Here is a 19,812-nt window from a genome sequence, read left to right on the forward strand (position 1 = left end):
AAACATCATTACAGGATTATCTTTAATTTCTTATGAAATTAAAATTATCCAACCTTGTCCAAAATAAATGTTAAAAGTGCATGAATTAATGAATATGATAGTGGCCATTTAGCTCTGAACTATAAAATTATTAATATTCAGCATCACACTTGACTACACTTACTCATCGGCATGGGTAAAAAAAACAAAACTAAAGTGACCTAGAAAATGTTGCCAAATTAAATGAAAATGGTCTCTATAAGAGAAAAAAGCTTCCACATACAGTGGTCACTTGGCTAAACATCTATACCAAATGTATGCTTTCGAAGTTTCAGAACAAATAATACACAGGTCAAGATACATGTATTGACTTAACTGGCATCTTTATAAAAAAAAACAGAAGTTACACCAATAATAATAGTAATAACAGCAACATGGAACCATTTCCATTCAACTCAAACAACACAACTGCCTTCCTCCCCAGCCCACCAAATAAGCTTTTGTGTAACTAAATTATTCAAATGGGAACAGCTTCATTTATTTTTTTTTTCAAAGTCTCATATTTTACACGATACATTAAATGCAATGGCTGCATTTTGCATCTTTAAAATAACACATGATAAAGAAAGAACAAGATAATGGTTGCAACAGATCTTCTATCAAAGATGTGGAGATAGTTCAGGAAGCAGTGTGGAAAGAACAGGCTCTGCTATTTTTATTGTGATTTGCTTTTGTGGAAGGCATCTCAAAATTAGGGACCAATGTTACTGTGATCATGTCAAACTCAGTTCTAATTTAGTATTAATCAGTCGAGATATTTGCAGTATCTATAAACAATTCAAAAGAAAGATTTGGTGCCCTTCTGCTTAAATACAAAGAGAGATAGAGAGAAAAAAAATCACAATTCTTCTTCTTCCTCTTTCCCTTATCCTAGAGAATCCCCTCTAGCAAGATGGTGCCCACTAGACACTCGCCAAAGCACACAAAAGTCCACACCATTATTTTAAATGCTACACCACAGAAGGTTCCCCACATAGAGAAGTTGTAAGCCTAAAAGCGTTAATTAACACTCTCCGTCCTCAAAATACCCTAAACTGCATCCAGCCTAATCAAAGACCTTTTGAGAAATAAAACTTTTGTAAGAAATAAAAGTTTTCTCGAACCTCAAATGTGATGTAGAGGTTGGGCATTATAAAATCCGCTTTTCTGGCAGGCATTGTTGCATTTAAACCTGCCAAACCAATGCATGCTTGTTTGTATTGGACAAGCTGTACCTGAGCTACATGGTGAAGACATTGTTTAAAAAAAATTACTTTAAATTTTAAATCCTAAATATCAACCTTTGTTTTGTGGAAAGATTATATCATGTCCTGGGATGATCTCTCTCGCTTGACTCTGAGGGACTGCTGTGTTTTTAATACAATTCTAAGCACAGAAAAGCTAGCCTAAATTGCACCCTCAACTAAAATCCTACTTTTCTTAACAAACACAAACTAAGAGCTGTAAATAATAAAGACCTCTTTGGTATAGTAGAATTCAAGGTATACTTCACAAAGATGAAGATGGTTTTTATTAACTAATTAAAATGTCTAACGTATCTCCACACCTTACACTATACCAAAGATGCTATAGCTGTGATTATTACCAGTGGGGAAAAACAGCTTTGTCTTTAAAAGATGTATATGTTTTCATATCTTTATTGCTGATTCCCACATGTTCTCCTTAACCATGAACAGTTTTAAAAACCGTTTTTTTTGGCAGAATATGATTCTGAATAGGTAGGAACATCACTACTTCTCAGTGTCACATAGCCTTCCGTCCTGATAGAACATTCCTTAACTATTTTTCTATATGCTCAAAATAACTTATAATCCTTATTTGCTCTATGTTTATTGGCCTGAAATATGTAAACATTGAATAGATTTCTAAGAGTAGCAAAAGGATTTCTCTCTTCTCACAGTTCAAAGGAAGCAGGGAATAGCGTCACAAGCGTCTTTCTTTGAAGGAGAGCATTTATTTAGTACAAAAATGGAACTTGCCTAAAATCTGCACATATTTTCGTAAGAGACCACATTTCAGAGGAAATGTCTTCATAATTCACCAGGTGGCGTGGGAATAGCACTAGAGAACGATTTGGCAGACTCTACTGTTAACAAGCATTACTGCCAATTACTACACAGAAATAAAAACTGATTATAACTCCAATAACTCACTTCCCCAAAAGCCTAAGCAAAATGAATCTCCTTGTCCTGAATATATATAAGCTTTCTCATCACCAGCAGCCTCCAGATAGTTCCTGGCCATTCAAGCCCACTAAGAAAGCACAAGAGAAGGCTAAAAGAGATGTCATTCCAAGATTTTGGAACCTGGAATACAAGCATCCTTCTTAGACAAGGACATCAACTGGTGGGACAATTTGTCCAAAATAGGGTTAGTAAGAAATGTTAGGAATACTGAGAGGGACTTTATGCGCAACAACTACATTAACTTTATGAGGAATAAGATCTTTCAAGAACAAGCTTCAGAGCCTCGTGGCAAAAAAAAAAAACCATTAAACTATAAAGCTCAACTTTTATTCTATATTATAGGCATCTGTATGCTTAGCTACAAAGAGTAGATTATGGGTGTATTCTGATTTCAACATCCCACACTGAAGATAAGGGCAACCATTATCAAATATTCTTTTCTGAGAAAAAAAATTACAAAAAATATTTTCAAGAGTCAAAGTTCTTTTGATCCAAGACATTGTGATCACAGTATATCGTCTAAAAACATCCACGTATACTATTCACACATGAGATCTGTGGCTCTGTACGTTCCATACAGATAGTTTTCACTCTTGTAATCCAACTTCTAATTGTAGCAAGGTTGTATTGTCAGCAGCTGTCATAGAGTAATTTTGAAGTTTCAGAAGAAGTCTGCAAAGCTGGCACCAGAAATTACAGGGAGATTCTACCCTTCTGACTTCCTCCATAACCTGCTGTATTTTAGGATAACTTATGTGCAGTGGTCACTCCACTACCAGGGCCACGTTGATATGGGAGAGATCTATCATGTGCCTGGAAAAAAGATGAATGCATAATGATTTAAGGCAGATGCATTTTTTGAATGGAGAAAGGAACTTACTTAGATGCACACTTTCTCCCCATTTTAGGCATGGTTCAGATGTAGCCAAGTTTTCTAAGCCAGTATTCTTCAATCAAGACTGGGTTGTTTCACTGTCAAATTGATTGATTAATTAATATGCTGCCTATGTCAAGTCTGGGCAGCTTATAATGCAAAAAAATAAATAAAATAGAAATTTAAAAGCAATTATAAATGTAAGAATAGTTAAATTACAAAAATTAAATAGTGTAAAAACCCTGAGGGCTCACAAAGGGCAGGGCTGGTGGCTTTTTTATCATTGCAGTCACCTCCACCCTAAGGTGTCTCCATGGAAACCACCAGAGTCAGATATTAAGGCCCTTCTGGAAGAGAAGAAAAATGGGATGGGTAGACCTCATCTCTGGTGACATGATGTTTCACAGTGGAAAAGGCTCTTCTCCAACAGCCCATCAACCAAACTTCCTTGGCTGTCAGAATCTGCAGTAGGCCTCTTCTTCCAGAATATGTAGGACAGGCCAGTCCCATTGGAGCAAGACAGTTCTTCAGATATGCTGGGCCCAGTTTAGTCAAACACGCAACTTTTTCACTGAGACAAAGTGTATTACAATCCCATGATCTCCAACCAATCTGGTAAAAAAGACAAGTTGTTGCTGCTTAAGAGAAGCATTAGGGAAAAATTGAATTTAATAATAAATACTAAAATATTAAGAACTTAACTTTTTTCAACCATTTTATAAAGACCTATTATCTTGAGTTTGGAGAACTGTTATTTTAGAGCTGATTTATCATAGCGATGATCATCCTGAATCTGAATCCACTTGACATTCTGCTTCCAAATCATGACACAAAACAGGAGTCTCCAAATTTTGTAACTTAAGATTTGTGAACTTCAACTTCTAGAATTTCTCAGCCAGCGTAGCAACTTTAAGACTTGTGGGCTTCAGTTCTCAGAATTCCATAGCTGAACTGAAGTCTTAAACTTGCCATGTTTGGAGACCCCTAACATGAAACATAATTTATTGTAATTGGGTTTTAATTAGAGTTACAGGGGTTTTTATATTTTACTCAAGGATAATTTAATTATTTTAATTGTTATTAACTTTTTTGTATTGTAGCGTTATTTTTAATTGCCTTGTGAACCGCCCTGAGTCCTATGGGAGAAGGGCGGTATATAAGTTCAATAAAATAAAATAAAAAAAAATAATTTGAAATCCTGATTTGTACATTGTACATAAAATGACAGTTATTCCTGACACCATGGAAAAATGTAGCTTAAAGACAGGTATCACTTGGGAAAAAAGTGTACTGAGACATAGAGAAACACATGGTCTGAACACATGAACACAAGGCTTACTTTCAGGATGATCATCACTATGATAAATCAGCTCTAAATTAAACAGTTCTCCAATCTCAAGATAATAGGTCTTTATAAAATGGCTTAGAAAAAAATTTAAGTTTTTAATATTTTAGTATTTATTATTAAATTATTAAATTTAATTTTTCCCTAATGCTGTCTTAAGCAGCAACAACTTGTCTTTTTTACCAGATTGGTTGGAGATAATGGGATTGTAAAACTATTTATCTAACATTGAAAAATCTTGATGAAGACTAAAATAATTTATATCAGATAAAACCAATCCATAATACTTACCTGTGAAACTTCTGCTGAAATTTTAAAGCATCAGCGGGCTCTTTAAATTTTGCAATGGCCTTTCGTTGTTGAGGCAACATCTGTAAACTCTATAGAAGACAAAAAAGGAAAAGACAAAAATGCTTTTTAAGGAACATCAGAATTGGGAGTTAATTTCCTCTCAATAGCTGTTGCAAAAAGATGAGTTCAAGTGTAAGCCACAAAGCTAGTACTTAACTTGCAAATCAATCCATCTGAATACAGAATCTTTTTTTTTATTGTTTTAACATACAATTTTTTCTTTAAAAAAAGAAATCTTATGTCCATGTACTCGCTTAGCCACTATGAGGAATTCCAGCATCCTCTAATATTTTCTCTACTAAATGAACAGTAAAACTAGATATTTATCATGTTAAATGATCACTACAAATTCATCATTACAGCAACTTTTAAGATGGCCTTAAAAATATTAAAATTCATTCTGAGGATGTATTTTTGTTAGAGAGCTCCCGGAGAAGACTAGGAAGGTGTTATTGAGATCTTTGAAGAAGCTGCTGCAAATATCACAAAGGAACATGTGAAACAAGGCTGAAAACATTCAAAATAGGTCTAACAAGCAACTTGAAAAACTTGCAAATTATTCTCAAATTCTTTCAAACGACAAATGAAAGTTGAATTCGTAATTTGAACAACAGCTGCTCCTCTTCTCTGTTTTTCATGCAGGAAATGGCTAAAAAACCTTCTAAATAATTTGCAAAATCTGCACATTCAGAACTGGGTTTCTTCATTGACACAGCCAACAGCTTCCCACAGCATGCTAATATTTATGGCATGTTTACTGAATGTTTATCCAACATTCTAGAGTCATTTGTTAAGGTAACTTGGAAGTAATGCTCTTTGGATTTAATTTTAAGGATTTATGTATTTTATGATGGACGGATGCAAGAATTAGGATACTTTTAGAGTCCCCCAAATGGATTGTTTTCTTCACAGATGCAAAGAAGTTACAGTACTAAAGTGAAAAGCAAGGTTTCAAATTTAATACATTCTGTAAATGGCTAATTAAAATAAATGTTAAGCATATAAAGAACACTATTTATCACTTTCAGGTAAAGAATGAGTGGGGAGGAAAAAAAGAACCTTTTATTCTCCAAAATGAGTCGAAAAGTAATAGAGAATCCTATAATTAACTTGATTACGAATCCTCTAAGTCAGTATTTTGTCATCTATCCCTTTGTTTAATAAAGAAATAAAATACTATTGCCTAAATTCTGCCAGCATGCATGGTGAAATGTACCTGTTTTTATCTGATAACTTTCCAGTTCATATAATCTCTAGTTTAAATAAATAGCCTAAATCAAGGAATCAGTTACTGTCTGCATTAGCATTTAGTACTGTATGTTTATGAGATGTTGAATCCCTTATTCCATACACTCATTTCCTAATCAACATTCCTAGGAATACAAAAGGCTGGATACAGATTTTGTCATATTTAGATGAAGCCAACAAGATTTCTACTAGTCCTGACTAACTTGCTAAATACTAATTTCTTTTGAGATTTTTTTATAAGTATGATCCAGTCCAATACCATAAAAAACCTGGTGGAATAGTTAGCATGTATTTTAAGGCAGGTCCCCATCCTTTTGGGTACCAAGGACCGGTTACACGAAGAGAGGTTTTTCTGGAGGGGGCGTGGCTTCATGTGCTGCCTGCATCCTGCAGATGGGGCTTTGCTTGTTTGCGTGGACCGGTTGCTGGCATGCCGTGGCCTGGTACCGGTTCACAGACCGGGGGGTGGGGACCCCTCCTTTAAGACATTGATCTGCTAAATTAGTAGCCCCCAGTCCTTCAGCTTCACTGGAATTGCAAGTCTCTAAGTTTCTAAGTGTGACATTCAGCCATGCAAGCTTGGAATTTCAGAAGCCGCGTTCACAGCCAATCTGAATAGCATCTCAGGAATGGCCGTCTTAAATGAACCCCAAATTGTTAACGCTTCTATTTCTTTACTCTGAATTCAGAGAGACCAAATGGATAGCCCTCGACTTATAACCATTCATTTAGTATCGCTTAAAATAACAAAGATATTGAAAAAAGTGATTTCTGATCAGTCCTCGCACTTACGACCATCACAGTATCCCCACGATTATGAGGCAACAGGCATGTATTTACAACATTTCCCACATGACTTCTGAGAAGCAAAGTCAATGGGCAAATCCAGATTTGCCTAACGACAGCCTGATTCACTTAATTGCGTGATTTTCTTAACAATCATGAGGGAATAAAAGGCTGTAAAACCAGTCACAGCTCACTTAGCAACCAATTTGTTTAGCAACAGAAATTCTGGTCCCCATTATGGTCATAAGTCAAAGACTACCTATATTAGATAACAACCAAACTAGCACTGCAAATTCTGAATATGCTTGTTTAGATTGCCATCTTTAAATGAAGATCAACATAGAGGAAAAGTTGCCAAAACAGAATGATTTTATTACAGTACTTGGTTATTGAAGAAGTAAACTTTTTGGCTCATAAAATAACAGGAGAAAAACATTACACAAATCTTTCCATACATAAGAAATATCTTAAGTTTTCCTTGGGATTTATAGAATTAGAAAACAATTCTGCACAAAACTTATTTTAGAACAAAGTTATGAATCACTGTGCATTAACAGAATAAATAGGAACACGAGGCTAACGAAACTTCAACTTTCATTAACTTTTTAACAGTAGGATTGAACATAATACCATGAACATAATACCATTCAGAATAAACATACTGAATATGCTTCCATCCTAATACTAGTTGCAAACATTTTACTCATCCAGTAACTGCAGATTTCTGTCATTAAGGCACAAGACAGTATGCAACACCTTTGTGGGTGAATGATCTATTGGAAGATTTGTGAAATATCACTACAGTTTTCATGTCATGGGAATGTAATGAAATTGTATCGGAATCTACTATCAAATAATGGAAGAGAAACAGTGAATCCACAGAAACTGAATTTCTTGCATTTGTGTAGATTTGTGGTTTCAAAAGTTCAAAACAGCTAATTTGTACAGTAAAAGCTGTCTTTAAAAGATGTTCTAAAGTTGTATGTAAACAGACAAAATAATTTCTTTTTCAGATGCTCTGCTAATCATAATGACTAATGTGTACAAGAGCCTGGATGCTTTCTTTCTTTTCTCCTTGATGGTCACAAAAAGATCAAAAGTGTATACTTCTGATTTATAGCCACCATTGCTTTTGAATAACTAAGACTTTTAATGAGTTCTAAATCTAACTTTTATCTCCAAAGTTCACAGCTGTAAAGTTGGCTTACCCAGACAAGATTATAATGGAAAAACTGTGACTAGTTAGAAAAAAATTCAAAACGCTTCCAATCATCATTAAATGACCAATCAAGAAGCAGAGAAGGAAGTACATGAACCCAAATCAAATTACAGTTCAATGTTTTGTCCAAATGCCTCTGTGGTTCATAATGTGTATTTTGACAACTTTCTTATATTGCAATGTGCAGCTTCAATTCGGACAACACTATGGAATCAAAAAGATCTATTCATAGAATTAAACTATATGTTGGGTTACATCATGTCTAAAAGGCTGTATTTGATAAAGCTATGAGCTCTTGATGAAAGGGTATCTTGCACATCATTATGAGAAGAATGTCTGTTTTGGAGCAGTTCATATTGCAGAGGGACCAAACAATATTCAGCACTTCTGCACAAATCAGAATATGATCTCTGGAGATCTTTACAAATAGCTCTAATAGATTTTTCTGATGTTGGCGGAGAACCTGACTCTACTTTGTCAAGCAGCCCAGAGATATAACAGTTTCCATTATGGGTGCCATGACAATTGGTTCCCAAAGTTAAGTTTATTTACATGTTATATTTTTCACTAATAGGAAGTTTTTTTTTCTATCTTAATATTTTGTACACGATAGATAAATAGTTTATGAACTTAGATATCAACAACAATTTTCTATCTCAAAATCATTGTTCATATATATCCATGTAAATCAGAATCATGGAAAATACTGCCTGTTAATTTGACTCAGAACCCTATTTAAAGTACAAAAATACAAATTAAATGCAAATGGGTATGAACCAAGGTGCTTTTCACTTAAACTTCCTAAGTAATAGTGCTAACATACTGAGATTTCAGTTGAATATATTTGAAGTTTCAGAAAGGTGTTCTTTTAGAATGACACACCATCCAATTAACTGGACTGTGTTTCTAATTTTTAATAACTCACACATTAGTTTATCAGCTCAGGCCTAGTGATTATCTAACTTTCCTTATATAAATTTTAACAGAATTCAATTTCTTTTTTTAAAAAAAGAAAACTTCTGCAATTTGATATTGCTATAAAAGACAAGATAAATTTTTAAATTTTATTTTAAATTGAAAAACTAAGTTACATTTCTTGTAATTTTACAGTTGGCATTTGTAACTTTTCAGAACTGAAAACTGGGCAGACGTGGCATTCAACCCCAACTGTATGAAAAGTCCTACTTGGAATTTTCAATTGTTAATGAAGGTAATGTTTGGAGAAATTAGTGATCATTTGCTGCTCCATATTTACCACGCATATTCTTAAATCTGCTAGGTTGTCCCTTGGTCATTCAGTTTGGACCAGGTTAATGGAAGATGTTATAAAATCAACTTACAATGGTAAACTAAGTAACAATATGTTTTTACAAATGCAAAAACCCAAACTTTTGCACTGAATAAATTGGTCATCATTCAGAAAGAATGTCCTCTACTGCCTGAGAGGAATTATATTCTTAAAAGTCCAATTAGGTCAACAGGAAGGAAAAATGACCATGGAAGCGGCACGCAGTACTTTCTCCTCTGTCAATTGGTGGTCTCCCCTTTCCTGAACCTTCTTCAGCCCTCTTGCTAATAACTGATTCTCACAACCAAGTTAGGTGCTTCTCTCTCAACTATGGCAGAAAATGTTCCCAGTGCTTTAGCCTCCAGCTTCCTGTGACAGCCAATTAAAAGGGGGAAAAGAAGAAGAAGCAGCTGTATTTAGCTACTATATCAGTTCTTTATCAATCTATATCAACTATATCTATCTATAAAATTCACTGAGGACAGAAAGCTAAAATCGCAGCCTTTCTTTGTAAATAATTAAGGAAGGCCACCACAATTTTAATTTTTGGCCAATGCCTGTTCCAACTTGTGGTCCTCGTTCTGTGGTGTTAACAGGAGCTAATGATTTATGAAATTCCAGAACTTACGTCCCCAACCTCCTGCCCTCCAGATGTTTTAGAACATAGAATAATAGGGTTGGAAGGGACCTCGGAAGTCTTCTAGTTCAACTTCCTGCTCAAAGAAAAGATCTAGCCAACTTGCCGGCTAGATATGAGGGGAGAGGTAGCCCAAGGAACTTCAACGGGCCAGACTAAGGATGTCCGCTTTCTAAAACAATTAAAAACTTTTGGTTATGGACTTCCACTTGAGAAAAGGGAAGAGATTTGGTGGATTAATATGAGGCTGGTGGTTTCCACGTCATATAAGGAGAACATATACAAAATGCTTTATAGATGGCATCTCCCTCCGGCTAGACTTTCCAAAATGTTCCCTGGATTGTCGGCCGATTGTTGGAAGTGTGGTAAAGGGACTGGCACGTATTATCACTTATGGTGGACATGTCCAGAAGTGGTTAGATATTGGATGAGGATCCAAAAATGGATAGAGGAAATCACAGGGAGTTTAGTTGATCTTAAACCAGAGACGTATCTGCTTGGCTTCAGGCCTGGAAATATTAAGAGGGGAATATGGTATTTAGTTTTACATATCTTAACGGCGGCAAGGATGGGGTATGTGCAATTTTGGAAGGCAAATCATACCCCGCCGGATGAAGCTATAATTAGGAGAATACTTGATTGTGCAGAAGCACACACATTGACCAAGAAGTTGAAGGGTAAAGAAGAGACACCAGCATTTCTATTATGGAATAAATGGTATATTTGGATGGATAAAAGATTAAAGAAATGAGGGTCGCTTGGAGGTTGGTCAAAAATGAAGTGATATAGTTTTTGTTAATGAATAAGCTTTGGAGTTGGATAGTTATAAGAGATTTAGTGAGTGGAATATAATTGTCAGTTTAGAAGTAGATACAATTTGATTTTTTTGAAATGGTTTCCAATTTTTTGATTTCTTCGTTTTCTGTATATTGTATATGTTTTTTTGTCTTTGTTGGTGTATGGTGTGTGTTTTTAACATGAAATGTAAATAAAGACTTATTTATTAAAAAAAATAAAACAATTAAAAACTTTTAAGGAAGTTTGAGAATACAGTTGGTCCTTGACTTACAAACGCAATCAAACCTACTGATTACAGTCAAAAGTCATGATGATCATAAAGCGGGTCACCCACATGACTGATCTGGTTTTATTATCTCTTTTTTGGGAGTTTTTAAACAATCCATTGTTTGCTATGGAGCATTTTTGCTGAAAACTGAAAGTAAATGCTGATTTTCAGCAAAAATATCAAAAATCACAATCACCGGATGGCAGGATGCTGCAAATGGCTGTAAGCGTGGAATAGATGCCAAGCATCCAAAATGGAATCACATGATTGGGGAGAAGGTCAGTGACCATTAGAAACAGGTCATAAGGCTCTTTTGGATGGGTCCATCATAACTCTGAATGGTCACTAAGCAACTGGTTGCAAGTCAAGGACTTCCTGTATGTTAAACCTACAGGGTGTTTTTTTTTTAACCAATACTTGCAAATCCTGGGAAACCCTCATATGCAGATTGAAACAAATATTTTTCAGAATATAGGACTTTGATCTGATAACCATATGCGGTGATATTTATACTAAAACAGTGAGGCTACTTCTATTTAGTAACTTACTTTACCAGGTTCTGATTTGGGGATTCCAAATACAGGTGCTAGGGAAACATAAAATGGAGTTAAATCTGCGTATCTTAATCATATACGATACATTAAATTATTTGCTTTTCAACACTGGCCGATCTCAAAAAGCTACAAAGGTGAGCATTTGGATCAGAAATTGAGCTCCAGGTAATATACAATAATAAACAAAATAGGGTAGTGGATTTTTTTTTTCATATTGCTATTAAGAAATGTATACAGATAAGTTTAAGAAGTCACTAAGCAGCATTTGAATCAAAGGAGGATTTACTTTTACTATTTCTTCCTAGATTACTGCTGTAAGAGAATATTTGTAGCTGTTCAGGGTTGAACTGTGGGGTCCTTGGTGCTATCTGAGGTTAGTGGTCTTCTTGCAGGCACTTCATTACCCAACCAGGTAGCATCTTCAGGTGCTGGAAGGGAGTGGCGTTTGTTCTCTGTTTATACCAGGGGTAGACAACCTTGGTCCTTTTATGACTCGTGGACTTCAACTCCCAGAATTCCTGAGCCAGCATAGCTCAGCTTAGAAACCTCTCCCTTTCCCCTCAGCATGGCTGGCTCAGGAATTCTGGGAGTTGAAGTCCACGAGTCATAAAGCGGACTAGGCCTAGGCCAGGGGTAGGCAACCTTGGTTCTTTTGTGACTCGTGGACTTCAACTCCCAGAATTCCTCAACCAGCATGGCTCAGCTTGGAAACCTCTCCCTTTCCCCTCAGCATGGCTGGCTTAGGAATTCTGGGAGTTGAAGTCCACAAGTCATAAAAGAGCCAAGGTTGTCTACACAAAAGAGGCTTGCTCTGTCAGTGATAGTGTGAGGGGTATTGATGCTTCCTTGATGAGGCTGCTGTTTACTGTGGATGGTTTGTCTGAGTTGGTAGCTCCTTGACTGGGGTATTGTTAACTTCTTGAACTAGTGATTACTTTTGTTTTAATCTCTCCCAATTTGGGTGCTGATTGCTGGTGAGGTGTTTTGATATTTTCGTTACCTTTCTGGAAACTTCCTAGATTTAAGGGAAAGTATTCCGTGTGTAACTACTATTCCTACAATTGTTATAAGCTGCCTAGAGGAGCCCCACGGCGAGATAAATGTCAAATAAATTTAACAAATAAATAAATAAATACACAACCTGTAAGAGGTATCCAAATAGCTGGATCAAAAGTCAGTTTCAATTTTCTTAGCTACTTGGCGTCATTCACTGTAGCATTTGCTTAAGAAACACCACAAAAAAAGCTGGAAATTTACTTTCCGTCATTTTGGGTGCCTCAACTTACAACCAAAATAACGTAGGATTGTAATTCCTGACCCAATTATAGTAGTTAATCGAAGACTACCCAAAGACTACCTGTAGGCAAACCTTATTCTCAGACATATATCCCAATCACTAAAGGGAATTTCTAATATTTAATCACTCACTGGCACGATCAGTATCCAGAAGCCAACTTAACTGTCACTTGCTGGCATCAAGAGAGGCAACAGAAAGAGTGACTGCACAAATCCCAATGAAAGGTCTTAATTCAATCTTCTATCTTTTATGAAGAAAAGAAATGTGCTAACTCTTAGAACAGTATTTCTCAACCTCAGTAGCATTCAGATATCTGGACCTCAAGCCTCCAAATTCCACAGCCAGCATGTTTTGAATATATGATACAAAAATTCATCTGCTCATAATGGCATTTCATAATTAAAATAGTAAAGTTGGAAGGGACCTTGGAGGTCATCTAGTCCAACCCCCTGCTCAGGCAGGAAACCCTATACCATTTCAGACAAATGGCTGTCCAGTCTCTTCTTAAAAACTTCCATTGTTGGAGCATTCACAGCTTCTGGAGGCAGGTTGTTCCCCTGGCTAATTGTTCTAACTGTCAGGAAGTTTCTCCTTAGTTCTAGGTTGCTTCTCTCCTTGACTAGTTTCCATCCGTTGCTTCTTGTCCTGCCTTCGGGCGCTTTGGAGAATAGCTTGACTCCCTCTTCTTTGGGGCAGCCCCTGAGATATTGGAACACTGCTATCATGTCACCCCTCGTCCTTCTCTTCATTAAACTAGACATACCCAATTCCAGCAGCCGTTCCTTATATGTTTTAGTCTCCAGTCCCCTAATCATCTTTGTTGCTCTTCTCTGTACTCTTCCCAGAGTCTCAACATCTTTTTTACATTGTGGTGACCAAAACTGGATGCAGTATTCCAAGTGTGGACTTACCAAAGCATTGTAAAGTGGTATTAATACTTCACTTGATCTTGATTCTATCCCTCTGTTAATGCAGCCTAGCACTTTGTTGGCTTTTTTGGCAGCTGCAGCATACTGTTGGCTCATATTTAAGTGATTGTCCACTAGGACTCCGAGATCCCTCTCACAGTTACTACTATTGAGCAAGGTACCCCCTATACTATACCTGTATATTTGGTTTTTCTTGCCTAAATGTAGAACCTTACTTTTTTCACCATTGAATTTCATTTTGTTAGATAGCGCCCAGTGTTCAAGTCTGTCCAGATCCTTCTGTATCTTAAGCCTGTCTTCTGGAGTGTTGGCTATTAATGCCAGCGTGGTGTCGTCTGCAAATTTGATGAGTTCCCCATCTATCCCTTCATCCAAATCGTTGATGAAGATGTTGAAGAGCACTGGGCCCAGAACAGAATCCTGGGGCACCCCACTACACACTTCCCTCCATGTAGATGTGGCTCTACTGAGGACCACACCCTGAGTACAGCCGGTCAGCCAAAATCCAAAAGCTGTCTTTCAAAATCCAAAAGCTGTCTCACACCAAGTTGGACTACTGGGCCCTCTAACTGCAGACTGGGGTTCCAGGAATTTCTAGACCTACCTGAAAATGCAAATAATTCAGTTGTGACCTTCTCCATGAAAAATGCAATGAGCTATGGCCCAACAGTGGATTTTGCACACCTAATTTGATAATTTCTACAAGGATGGCAAGGATCTTTATATTTTAAAGTATTCCCTCTGTATATCTTCATTTTATCATAGCTGGGGAGGAATCCAGAGCTCTACACTGCATTAAAGGGCAGAGAAACCAACCTTGTGGACTTGGTACATAGTTTTATCTCATCCTTGTTAATATTAACGTTTTTATATTTGTGTTTTTATTGTACTGCAAGCTGCCCAGAGTCATTTTGAATAGTGAGATGGGTGCCATTAATCTAAAGTAGGCCAAAATAGCTTGGTTCCCAATAGCAAACCATAATATCCACACAGACCTCTATACCAGCTACAATGAAAAATGAGGTGGGTTACCAGCAAACTGTGCACACGATTTGGTTTAAGTGCATTGAATAGACACTTTACCAGAATGGAAAAGTCACCAAAACAATCACCAAGGAAGCATCAACTACCACACTGGGATTAAGAAGAAACTTCCTGACAGTGAGGACAATCAACCAGTGGAACACCCCCAGAAATCGTGGCGCTCCATCACTGGAGTTTTTTAAGAAAAAGACTAGACATTCACCTGTCCGAGATGGTGTAGGTTCTCCTGCTTGAGCAGGGGGCTGGACTGGAGGACCTCCAGGGTTCCTTCCAGCACTATTCTATTCACAAAATATAATATTGCATAAGGGGGGGAGGAGGAGGGGAGAGAGAGAGATGGAGAGGGAGGGGGAGAAAGAGAGAGCGCAGCAGAGCTGAAGAGCTGCTCCACCATTAACAACCTAACTTCCCTGCAAAGTAAAACCATAGATCTAGGGAATATATCTGACACAGGCTAGAACAATGTTTCTCAACCTTGGCAACTTTACGATGTACAGACTTCAGCTCCCAGAATTCCCCAGCTTCATAGGTTTTTTTTTCCATTACTTTACAAATTACAATGTAAGCCCATTCAATCCATAATAATAAATACACTTTTATCTTTAATGTAATCCTCAAATTAGTTGAGGTTCTTCATATCAAATCACTATGTATTTCATTTTAAATCTGGAGTTTTAGGCTTGTAAACTATTATCTGTATAGTCATTTTCTAAATAAAATGGGCTCACTGAAAAATGTTGCAGTTACTCTAAGTGAGCACAAGGTTGCGCCATAACTCTGCGAATGATAAGCAAAAGACAGTGGGAGGGGGGGGACACCAATCTCCCCCTTGTTTTAGCACTACAGGGTGTGTTATCTTGCCTATACTGAAGTCTGTACTGAATACTTACTGGGCACAGAAACACAAATGTAAAGAAACTGGAAGGTGCAGTTAGAGAATACAAGACCAAGCAAGTTGCTATTTTCCCAGAAAAGGAGGACTGCAACTACCTAGATATCCTGTATTATAAATATGTTAAAAGATTAATTTATGACATGATGTTATTACCAAAGTACTAATTTGGAAATACAGATTACATTGTTTGCTGATTTCATTGAATAGTTACATCACTTCCCTCTCTAGTATATAATGTATACACACACACACACACACACACACACACACACACACAAACAATGTAAAGGTTACCCCGCACATGCGTGCTAGTCGTTTCTGACTCTAGGGGCCGGTGCTCATCTCCGTTTCAAAGCCAAAGAGCCAGCGCTTGTCCAAGGATGTCTCCGTGGTCATGTGGCCAGCATGACTAGACGCCAAAGGTGCACGGAACGCTGTTACCTTCCCACTGTAGTGGTCCCTATTTTTCTACTTGCATTTTTACGTGCTTTCGAACTGCTAGGTTGGCAGAAGCTGGGATGAGTAACAGGCGCTTACTCTGTTACGCGGCACTCGAGATTCAACCCGCCAAACTGCCGACCATCTGATCGACAAGCTCAGTGTCCTAACCCACTGAGCCACCACATCCCTTATTCCCTTTAAATATAATGTGCTGCTCCAATGATTCAAGAGCTTATTAAAAAGAAAGAGCTGCAAGAATTGATCTTGTCAGAGCTGTTTGAAAATCGTTTGAATAGAACAGTCTTCTTTTTCTATGTGACTGTTGGAAGAAGATGCTCAAGCTGTTTTCATGGGGCAATAAACTTAACAGCCCCCTTCATGGATTACTGCCTTGTCATGGCGAAGGGGATCCACTGAAGAAGGAAATGGCAACCCACTCCAGTATCTTTGCCATGAAAACCCTATGGACAGTACCAAAAGGCAAAAAGATACGACGCTGGAAGATGAGACCCTCAGGTTGGAAGGCGTCCAATATGCTACTGGGGAAGAGCAGAGGGCTAGTACTAGTAGCGCCAGAAAATAAGTAGCGACTGGGCCAAAGCCAAAAGGACGCTCAGCTGTGGATGTGTCTGGTGGTGAAAGGAAAGTCCGATGCTGTAAAGATTTTTTCTCCATAGGAACCTGGAATGTAAGATCCATGAATCAAGGAAAGCTGGACGTGGTCAAACAAGAGATGACAAGACTGAACATCGACATCTTAGGTATCAGCGAATTAAAATGGACAGGAATGGGTGAATTTAATTCAGATGACCATCAGGAATACTACTGCGGGCAAGAATCCCTCAGAAGAAATGGAGTAGCTTTCATAGTCAATAAAAGAGTAGGAAAAGCAATACTGGGATACAACCCTCAAAATGACAGAATAATCTCAGTTCGAATCCAAGGCAAACCATTCAATATCACAGTAGTCCAAGTCTATGCCCCAACCACCAGTGCTGAAGAGGATGAAATTAACCAGTTCTATGAAGCCCTACAGCACCTTATAGAACTAACACCAAAAAATGATGTCCTTATCATCATTGGGGGTTGGAATGCTAAAGTAGGAAGCCAAAAGATAACTGGAATAACAGGTAAGTTTGGCCTTGGAGTACAAAATGAAGCAGGGCACAGGCTGATAGAATTTTGTCAAGAGAATACGATGGTCATAGCAAACACTCTTTTCCAACAACCCAAGAGACGGCTCTACACATGGACATCACCAGACGGTCAACACAGAAATCAGATTGACTTATGTGCTCTGCAGCCAAAGATGGAGAAGCTCTGTACAGTCAGTAAAAACAAGACTGGAGCTGACTGTGGCTCAGAGCTTCTTGTTGCAAAATTTAGGCTTAAACTGAAGAAAGTAGGGAAAAGCAGTAGGCCACTCAGGTAAGAAGTAAATCATATCCCTGACGAATATACAGTAGAGGTGACAAATAGATTTAAGGAATTAGATCTGATAGACAAGAGTGCCTGAAGAACTATGGACAGAGGTTCACAACATTGTCGAACAGGTAGCAACCAAAACCATCCCAAAGAAAAAGAAATGCAAGAAAGCTAAATGACTGTCTGAGGAAGCTTTGCAAATAGCTGAGGAAAGGAGGGAAGCGAAAGGCAAGGGAGAAAAAGAAAGATATGCCCAATTGAATGCAGAATTCCAGAGAATAGCTAGAAGAGATAAGAATGCCTTCTTAAATGAACAGTGCAAAGAAATAGAAGAAAACAACAGAATAGGGAGGACCAGAGATCTTTTCAAGAAAATAGGTGAGATGAAGGGAACGTTTAATGCAAAAATGGGCATGATAAAGGACCAAAATGGCAGGGACCTAACAGAGGCAGAAGAGATTAAGAAGAAGTGGCAAAATTACACAGAGGAACTATACAAGAATGAGCTTAATGTCCCTGATAATCACAATGAGGTGGTCGCTGACCTCGAGCCAGACATCCTAGAATGTGAAGTGAAGTGGGCCTTAGAAAAACTGAGCAACAACAAAGCTAGTGGAGGTGACAGTATTCCAGCTGAGCTATTCAAAATCTTAAAAGACAATGCAGTAAAAGTGCTACACTCAATTTGCCAGCAAATTTGGAAAACTCAACAGTGGCCACGGGATTGGAAAATATCAGTTTACATTCCAATTCCAAAGAAAGGCAGTGCCAAAGAATGTTCAAACTATCGCACCATTGCACTCATTTCTCATGCTAGTAAAGTTATGCTTAAAATCCTACAAGCTAGACTCCAGCAGTATGTGGAACGAGAACTACCAGAAGTACAGGCAGGATTTCGAAGAGGCAGAGGAACTAGAGATCAAATTGCCAACATACACTGGATCATGGAGTTCCAGAAAAACATCTACTTCTGCTTCATTAAAGCCTTTGATTGTGTGGATCATAACAAACTGTGGCAAGTTCTTAAAGAGATGGGCGTACCAGACCATCTTATTTGTCTCTTGAGAAACCTATATGTGTGCCAAGAAGCAACAGTGAGAACTGGACCACTGATTGGTTCAAAATTGGGAAAGGAGTCCGGCAAGGCTGTATATTGTTGCCCTGCCTATTTATCTTATACAGTTGCAAGAAAAAGTATGCGAACCCTTTGGGATTACGTGGAGTTTTGCATGAATTGGCCATAAAATGTGCTCTAAACGTCATGTAAGTCACAACAATAGAAAAACACAGTCTGCTTAAAATAATACTACACAAACATTAGCTGTTGTCATGTTTTAATTGAACATAGCATGTAAACATTCACAGTGCAGGGTGGGAAAAGTATGTGAACTCCTAGCCTAATGACTTCTCCAAGAGCTAATTGGAGCCAGGAGTGAGCCAACCTTGACTCCAATCAGTGTGATGATATTGGATGTGTTGCTGACAGCTGTCCTGCCTTTTAAAAACACACACCTGTTTTGGGTTTACTGGTCTCAAGAAGCACTGTCTGATGTGAACCATGCCTCGCAGAAAAGAGCTCTCAGAAGACCTACGATCAACAATTGTTGACTTGCATGAAGCTGGAAAGGGTTACAAAAGTATCTCCAAAAGCCTTGATGTTCATGTGTCCACGGTAAGACAGACTGTCTACAAATGGAGAAAGTTTAGCACTGTTGCTACTCTCCCTAGGCGTGGTCGTCCTGTAAAAATGACTGCAAGAGCACAGCGCATAATGCTTAATGAGGTAAAGAAGAATCCTAGAGTGTCAGCTAAAGACCTACAGAAATCTCTGGCACATGCTAACATTTTTGTTGACACATCTACAATGAGGAAAACATTAAACAAGAATGGAGTACATGGGAGGACACCACGGAGGAAGCCATTGCTGTCCAAAAAAAATATTGCAGCACATTTGAAGTTTGCAAAAGAGCACCTGGATGTTCCACAGCACTACTGGCAAAATATACTGTGGACAGATGAAACCAAAATTCAGTTGTTTGGGAAAAACACACAACACTATGTGTGGAGAAAAAAAGGCACAGCACACCAACATCAAAACCTCATCCCCACTGTAAAACATGGCGGAGGGAACATGATGGTTTGGGGCTGCTTTGCTGCCTCAGGGCCTGGACAGATTGTTGTCATTGAT

The 19,812-nt window shown here is 37.8% G+C and overlaps 1 protein-coding gene across 5 annotated transcripts in view; it reads right to left on the reverse strand.

The window, feature by feature from the left end:
- The window catches only part of RBM33 (RNA binding motif protein 33), a 127,379-nt gene that overhangs the window by 4,899 nt on the left and 102,668 nt on the right, over positions 1 to 19,812 (reverse strand). For all 5 annotated transcript variants that reach the window (XM_083376971.1, XM_083376970.1, XM_083376973.1 and 2 more), the window contains 2 exons: positions 4,736 to 4,824; positions 1 to 3,038 (listed from right to left, as the gene is read on the reverse strand). The exon at positions 1 to 3,038 is cut by the window's left edge and continues 4,899 nt beyond it. In XM_083376971.1, the coding sequence (XP_083233097.1) occupies positions 2,990 to 3,038; positions 4,736 to 4,824 (138 nt within the window). In that variant the 3' untranslated portion in view covers positions 1 to 2,989. The remainder of the gene's footprint in view (positions 3,039 to 4,735; positions 4,825 to 19,812) is intronic.

The sequence above is a fragment of the Vipera ursinii genome (genome assembly GCF_947247035.1).
Source record: "Vipera ursinii genome assembly, chromosome: Z".
Lineage (NCBI taxonomy): Eukaryota > Metazoa > Chordata > Lepidosauria > Squamata > Viperidae > Vipera > Vipera ursinii.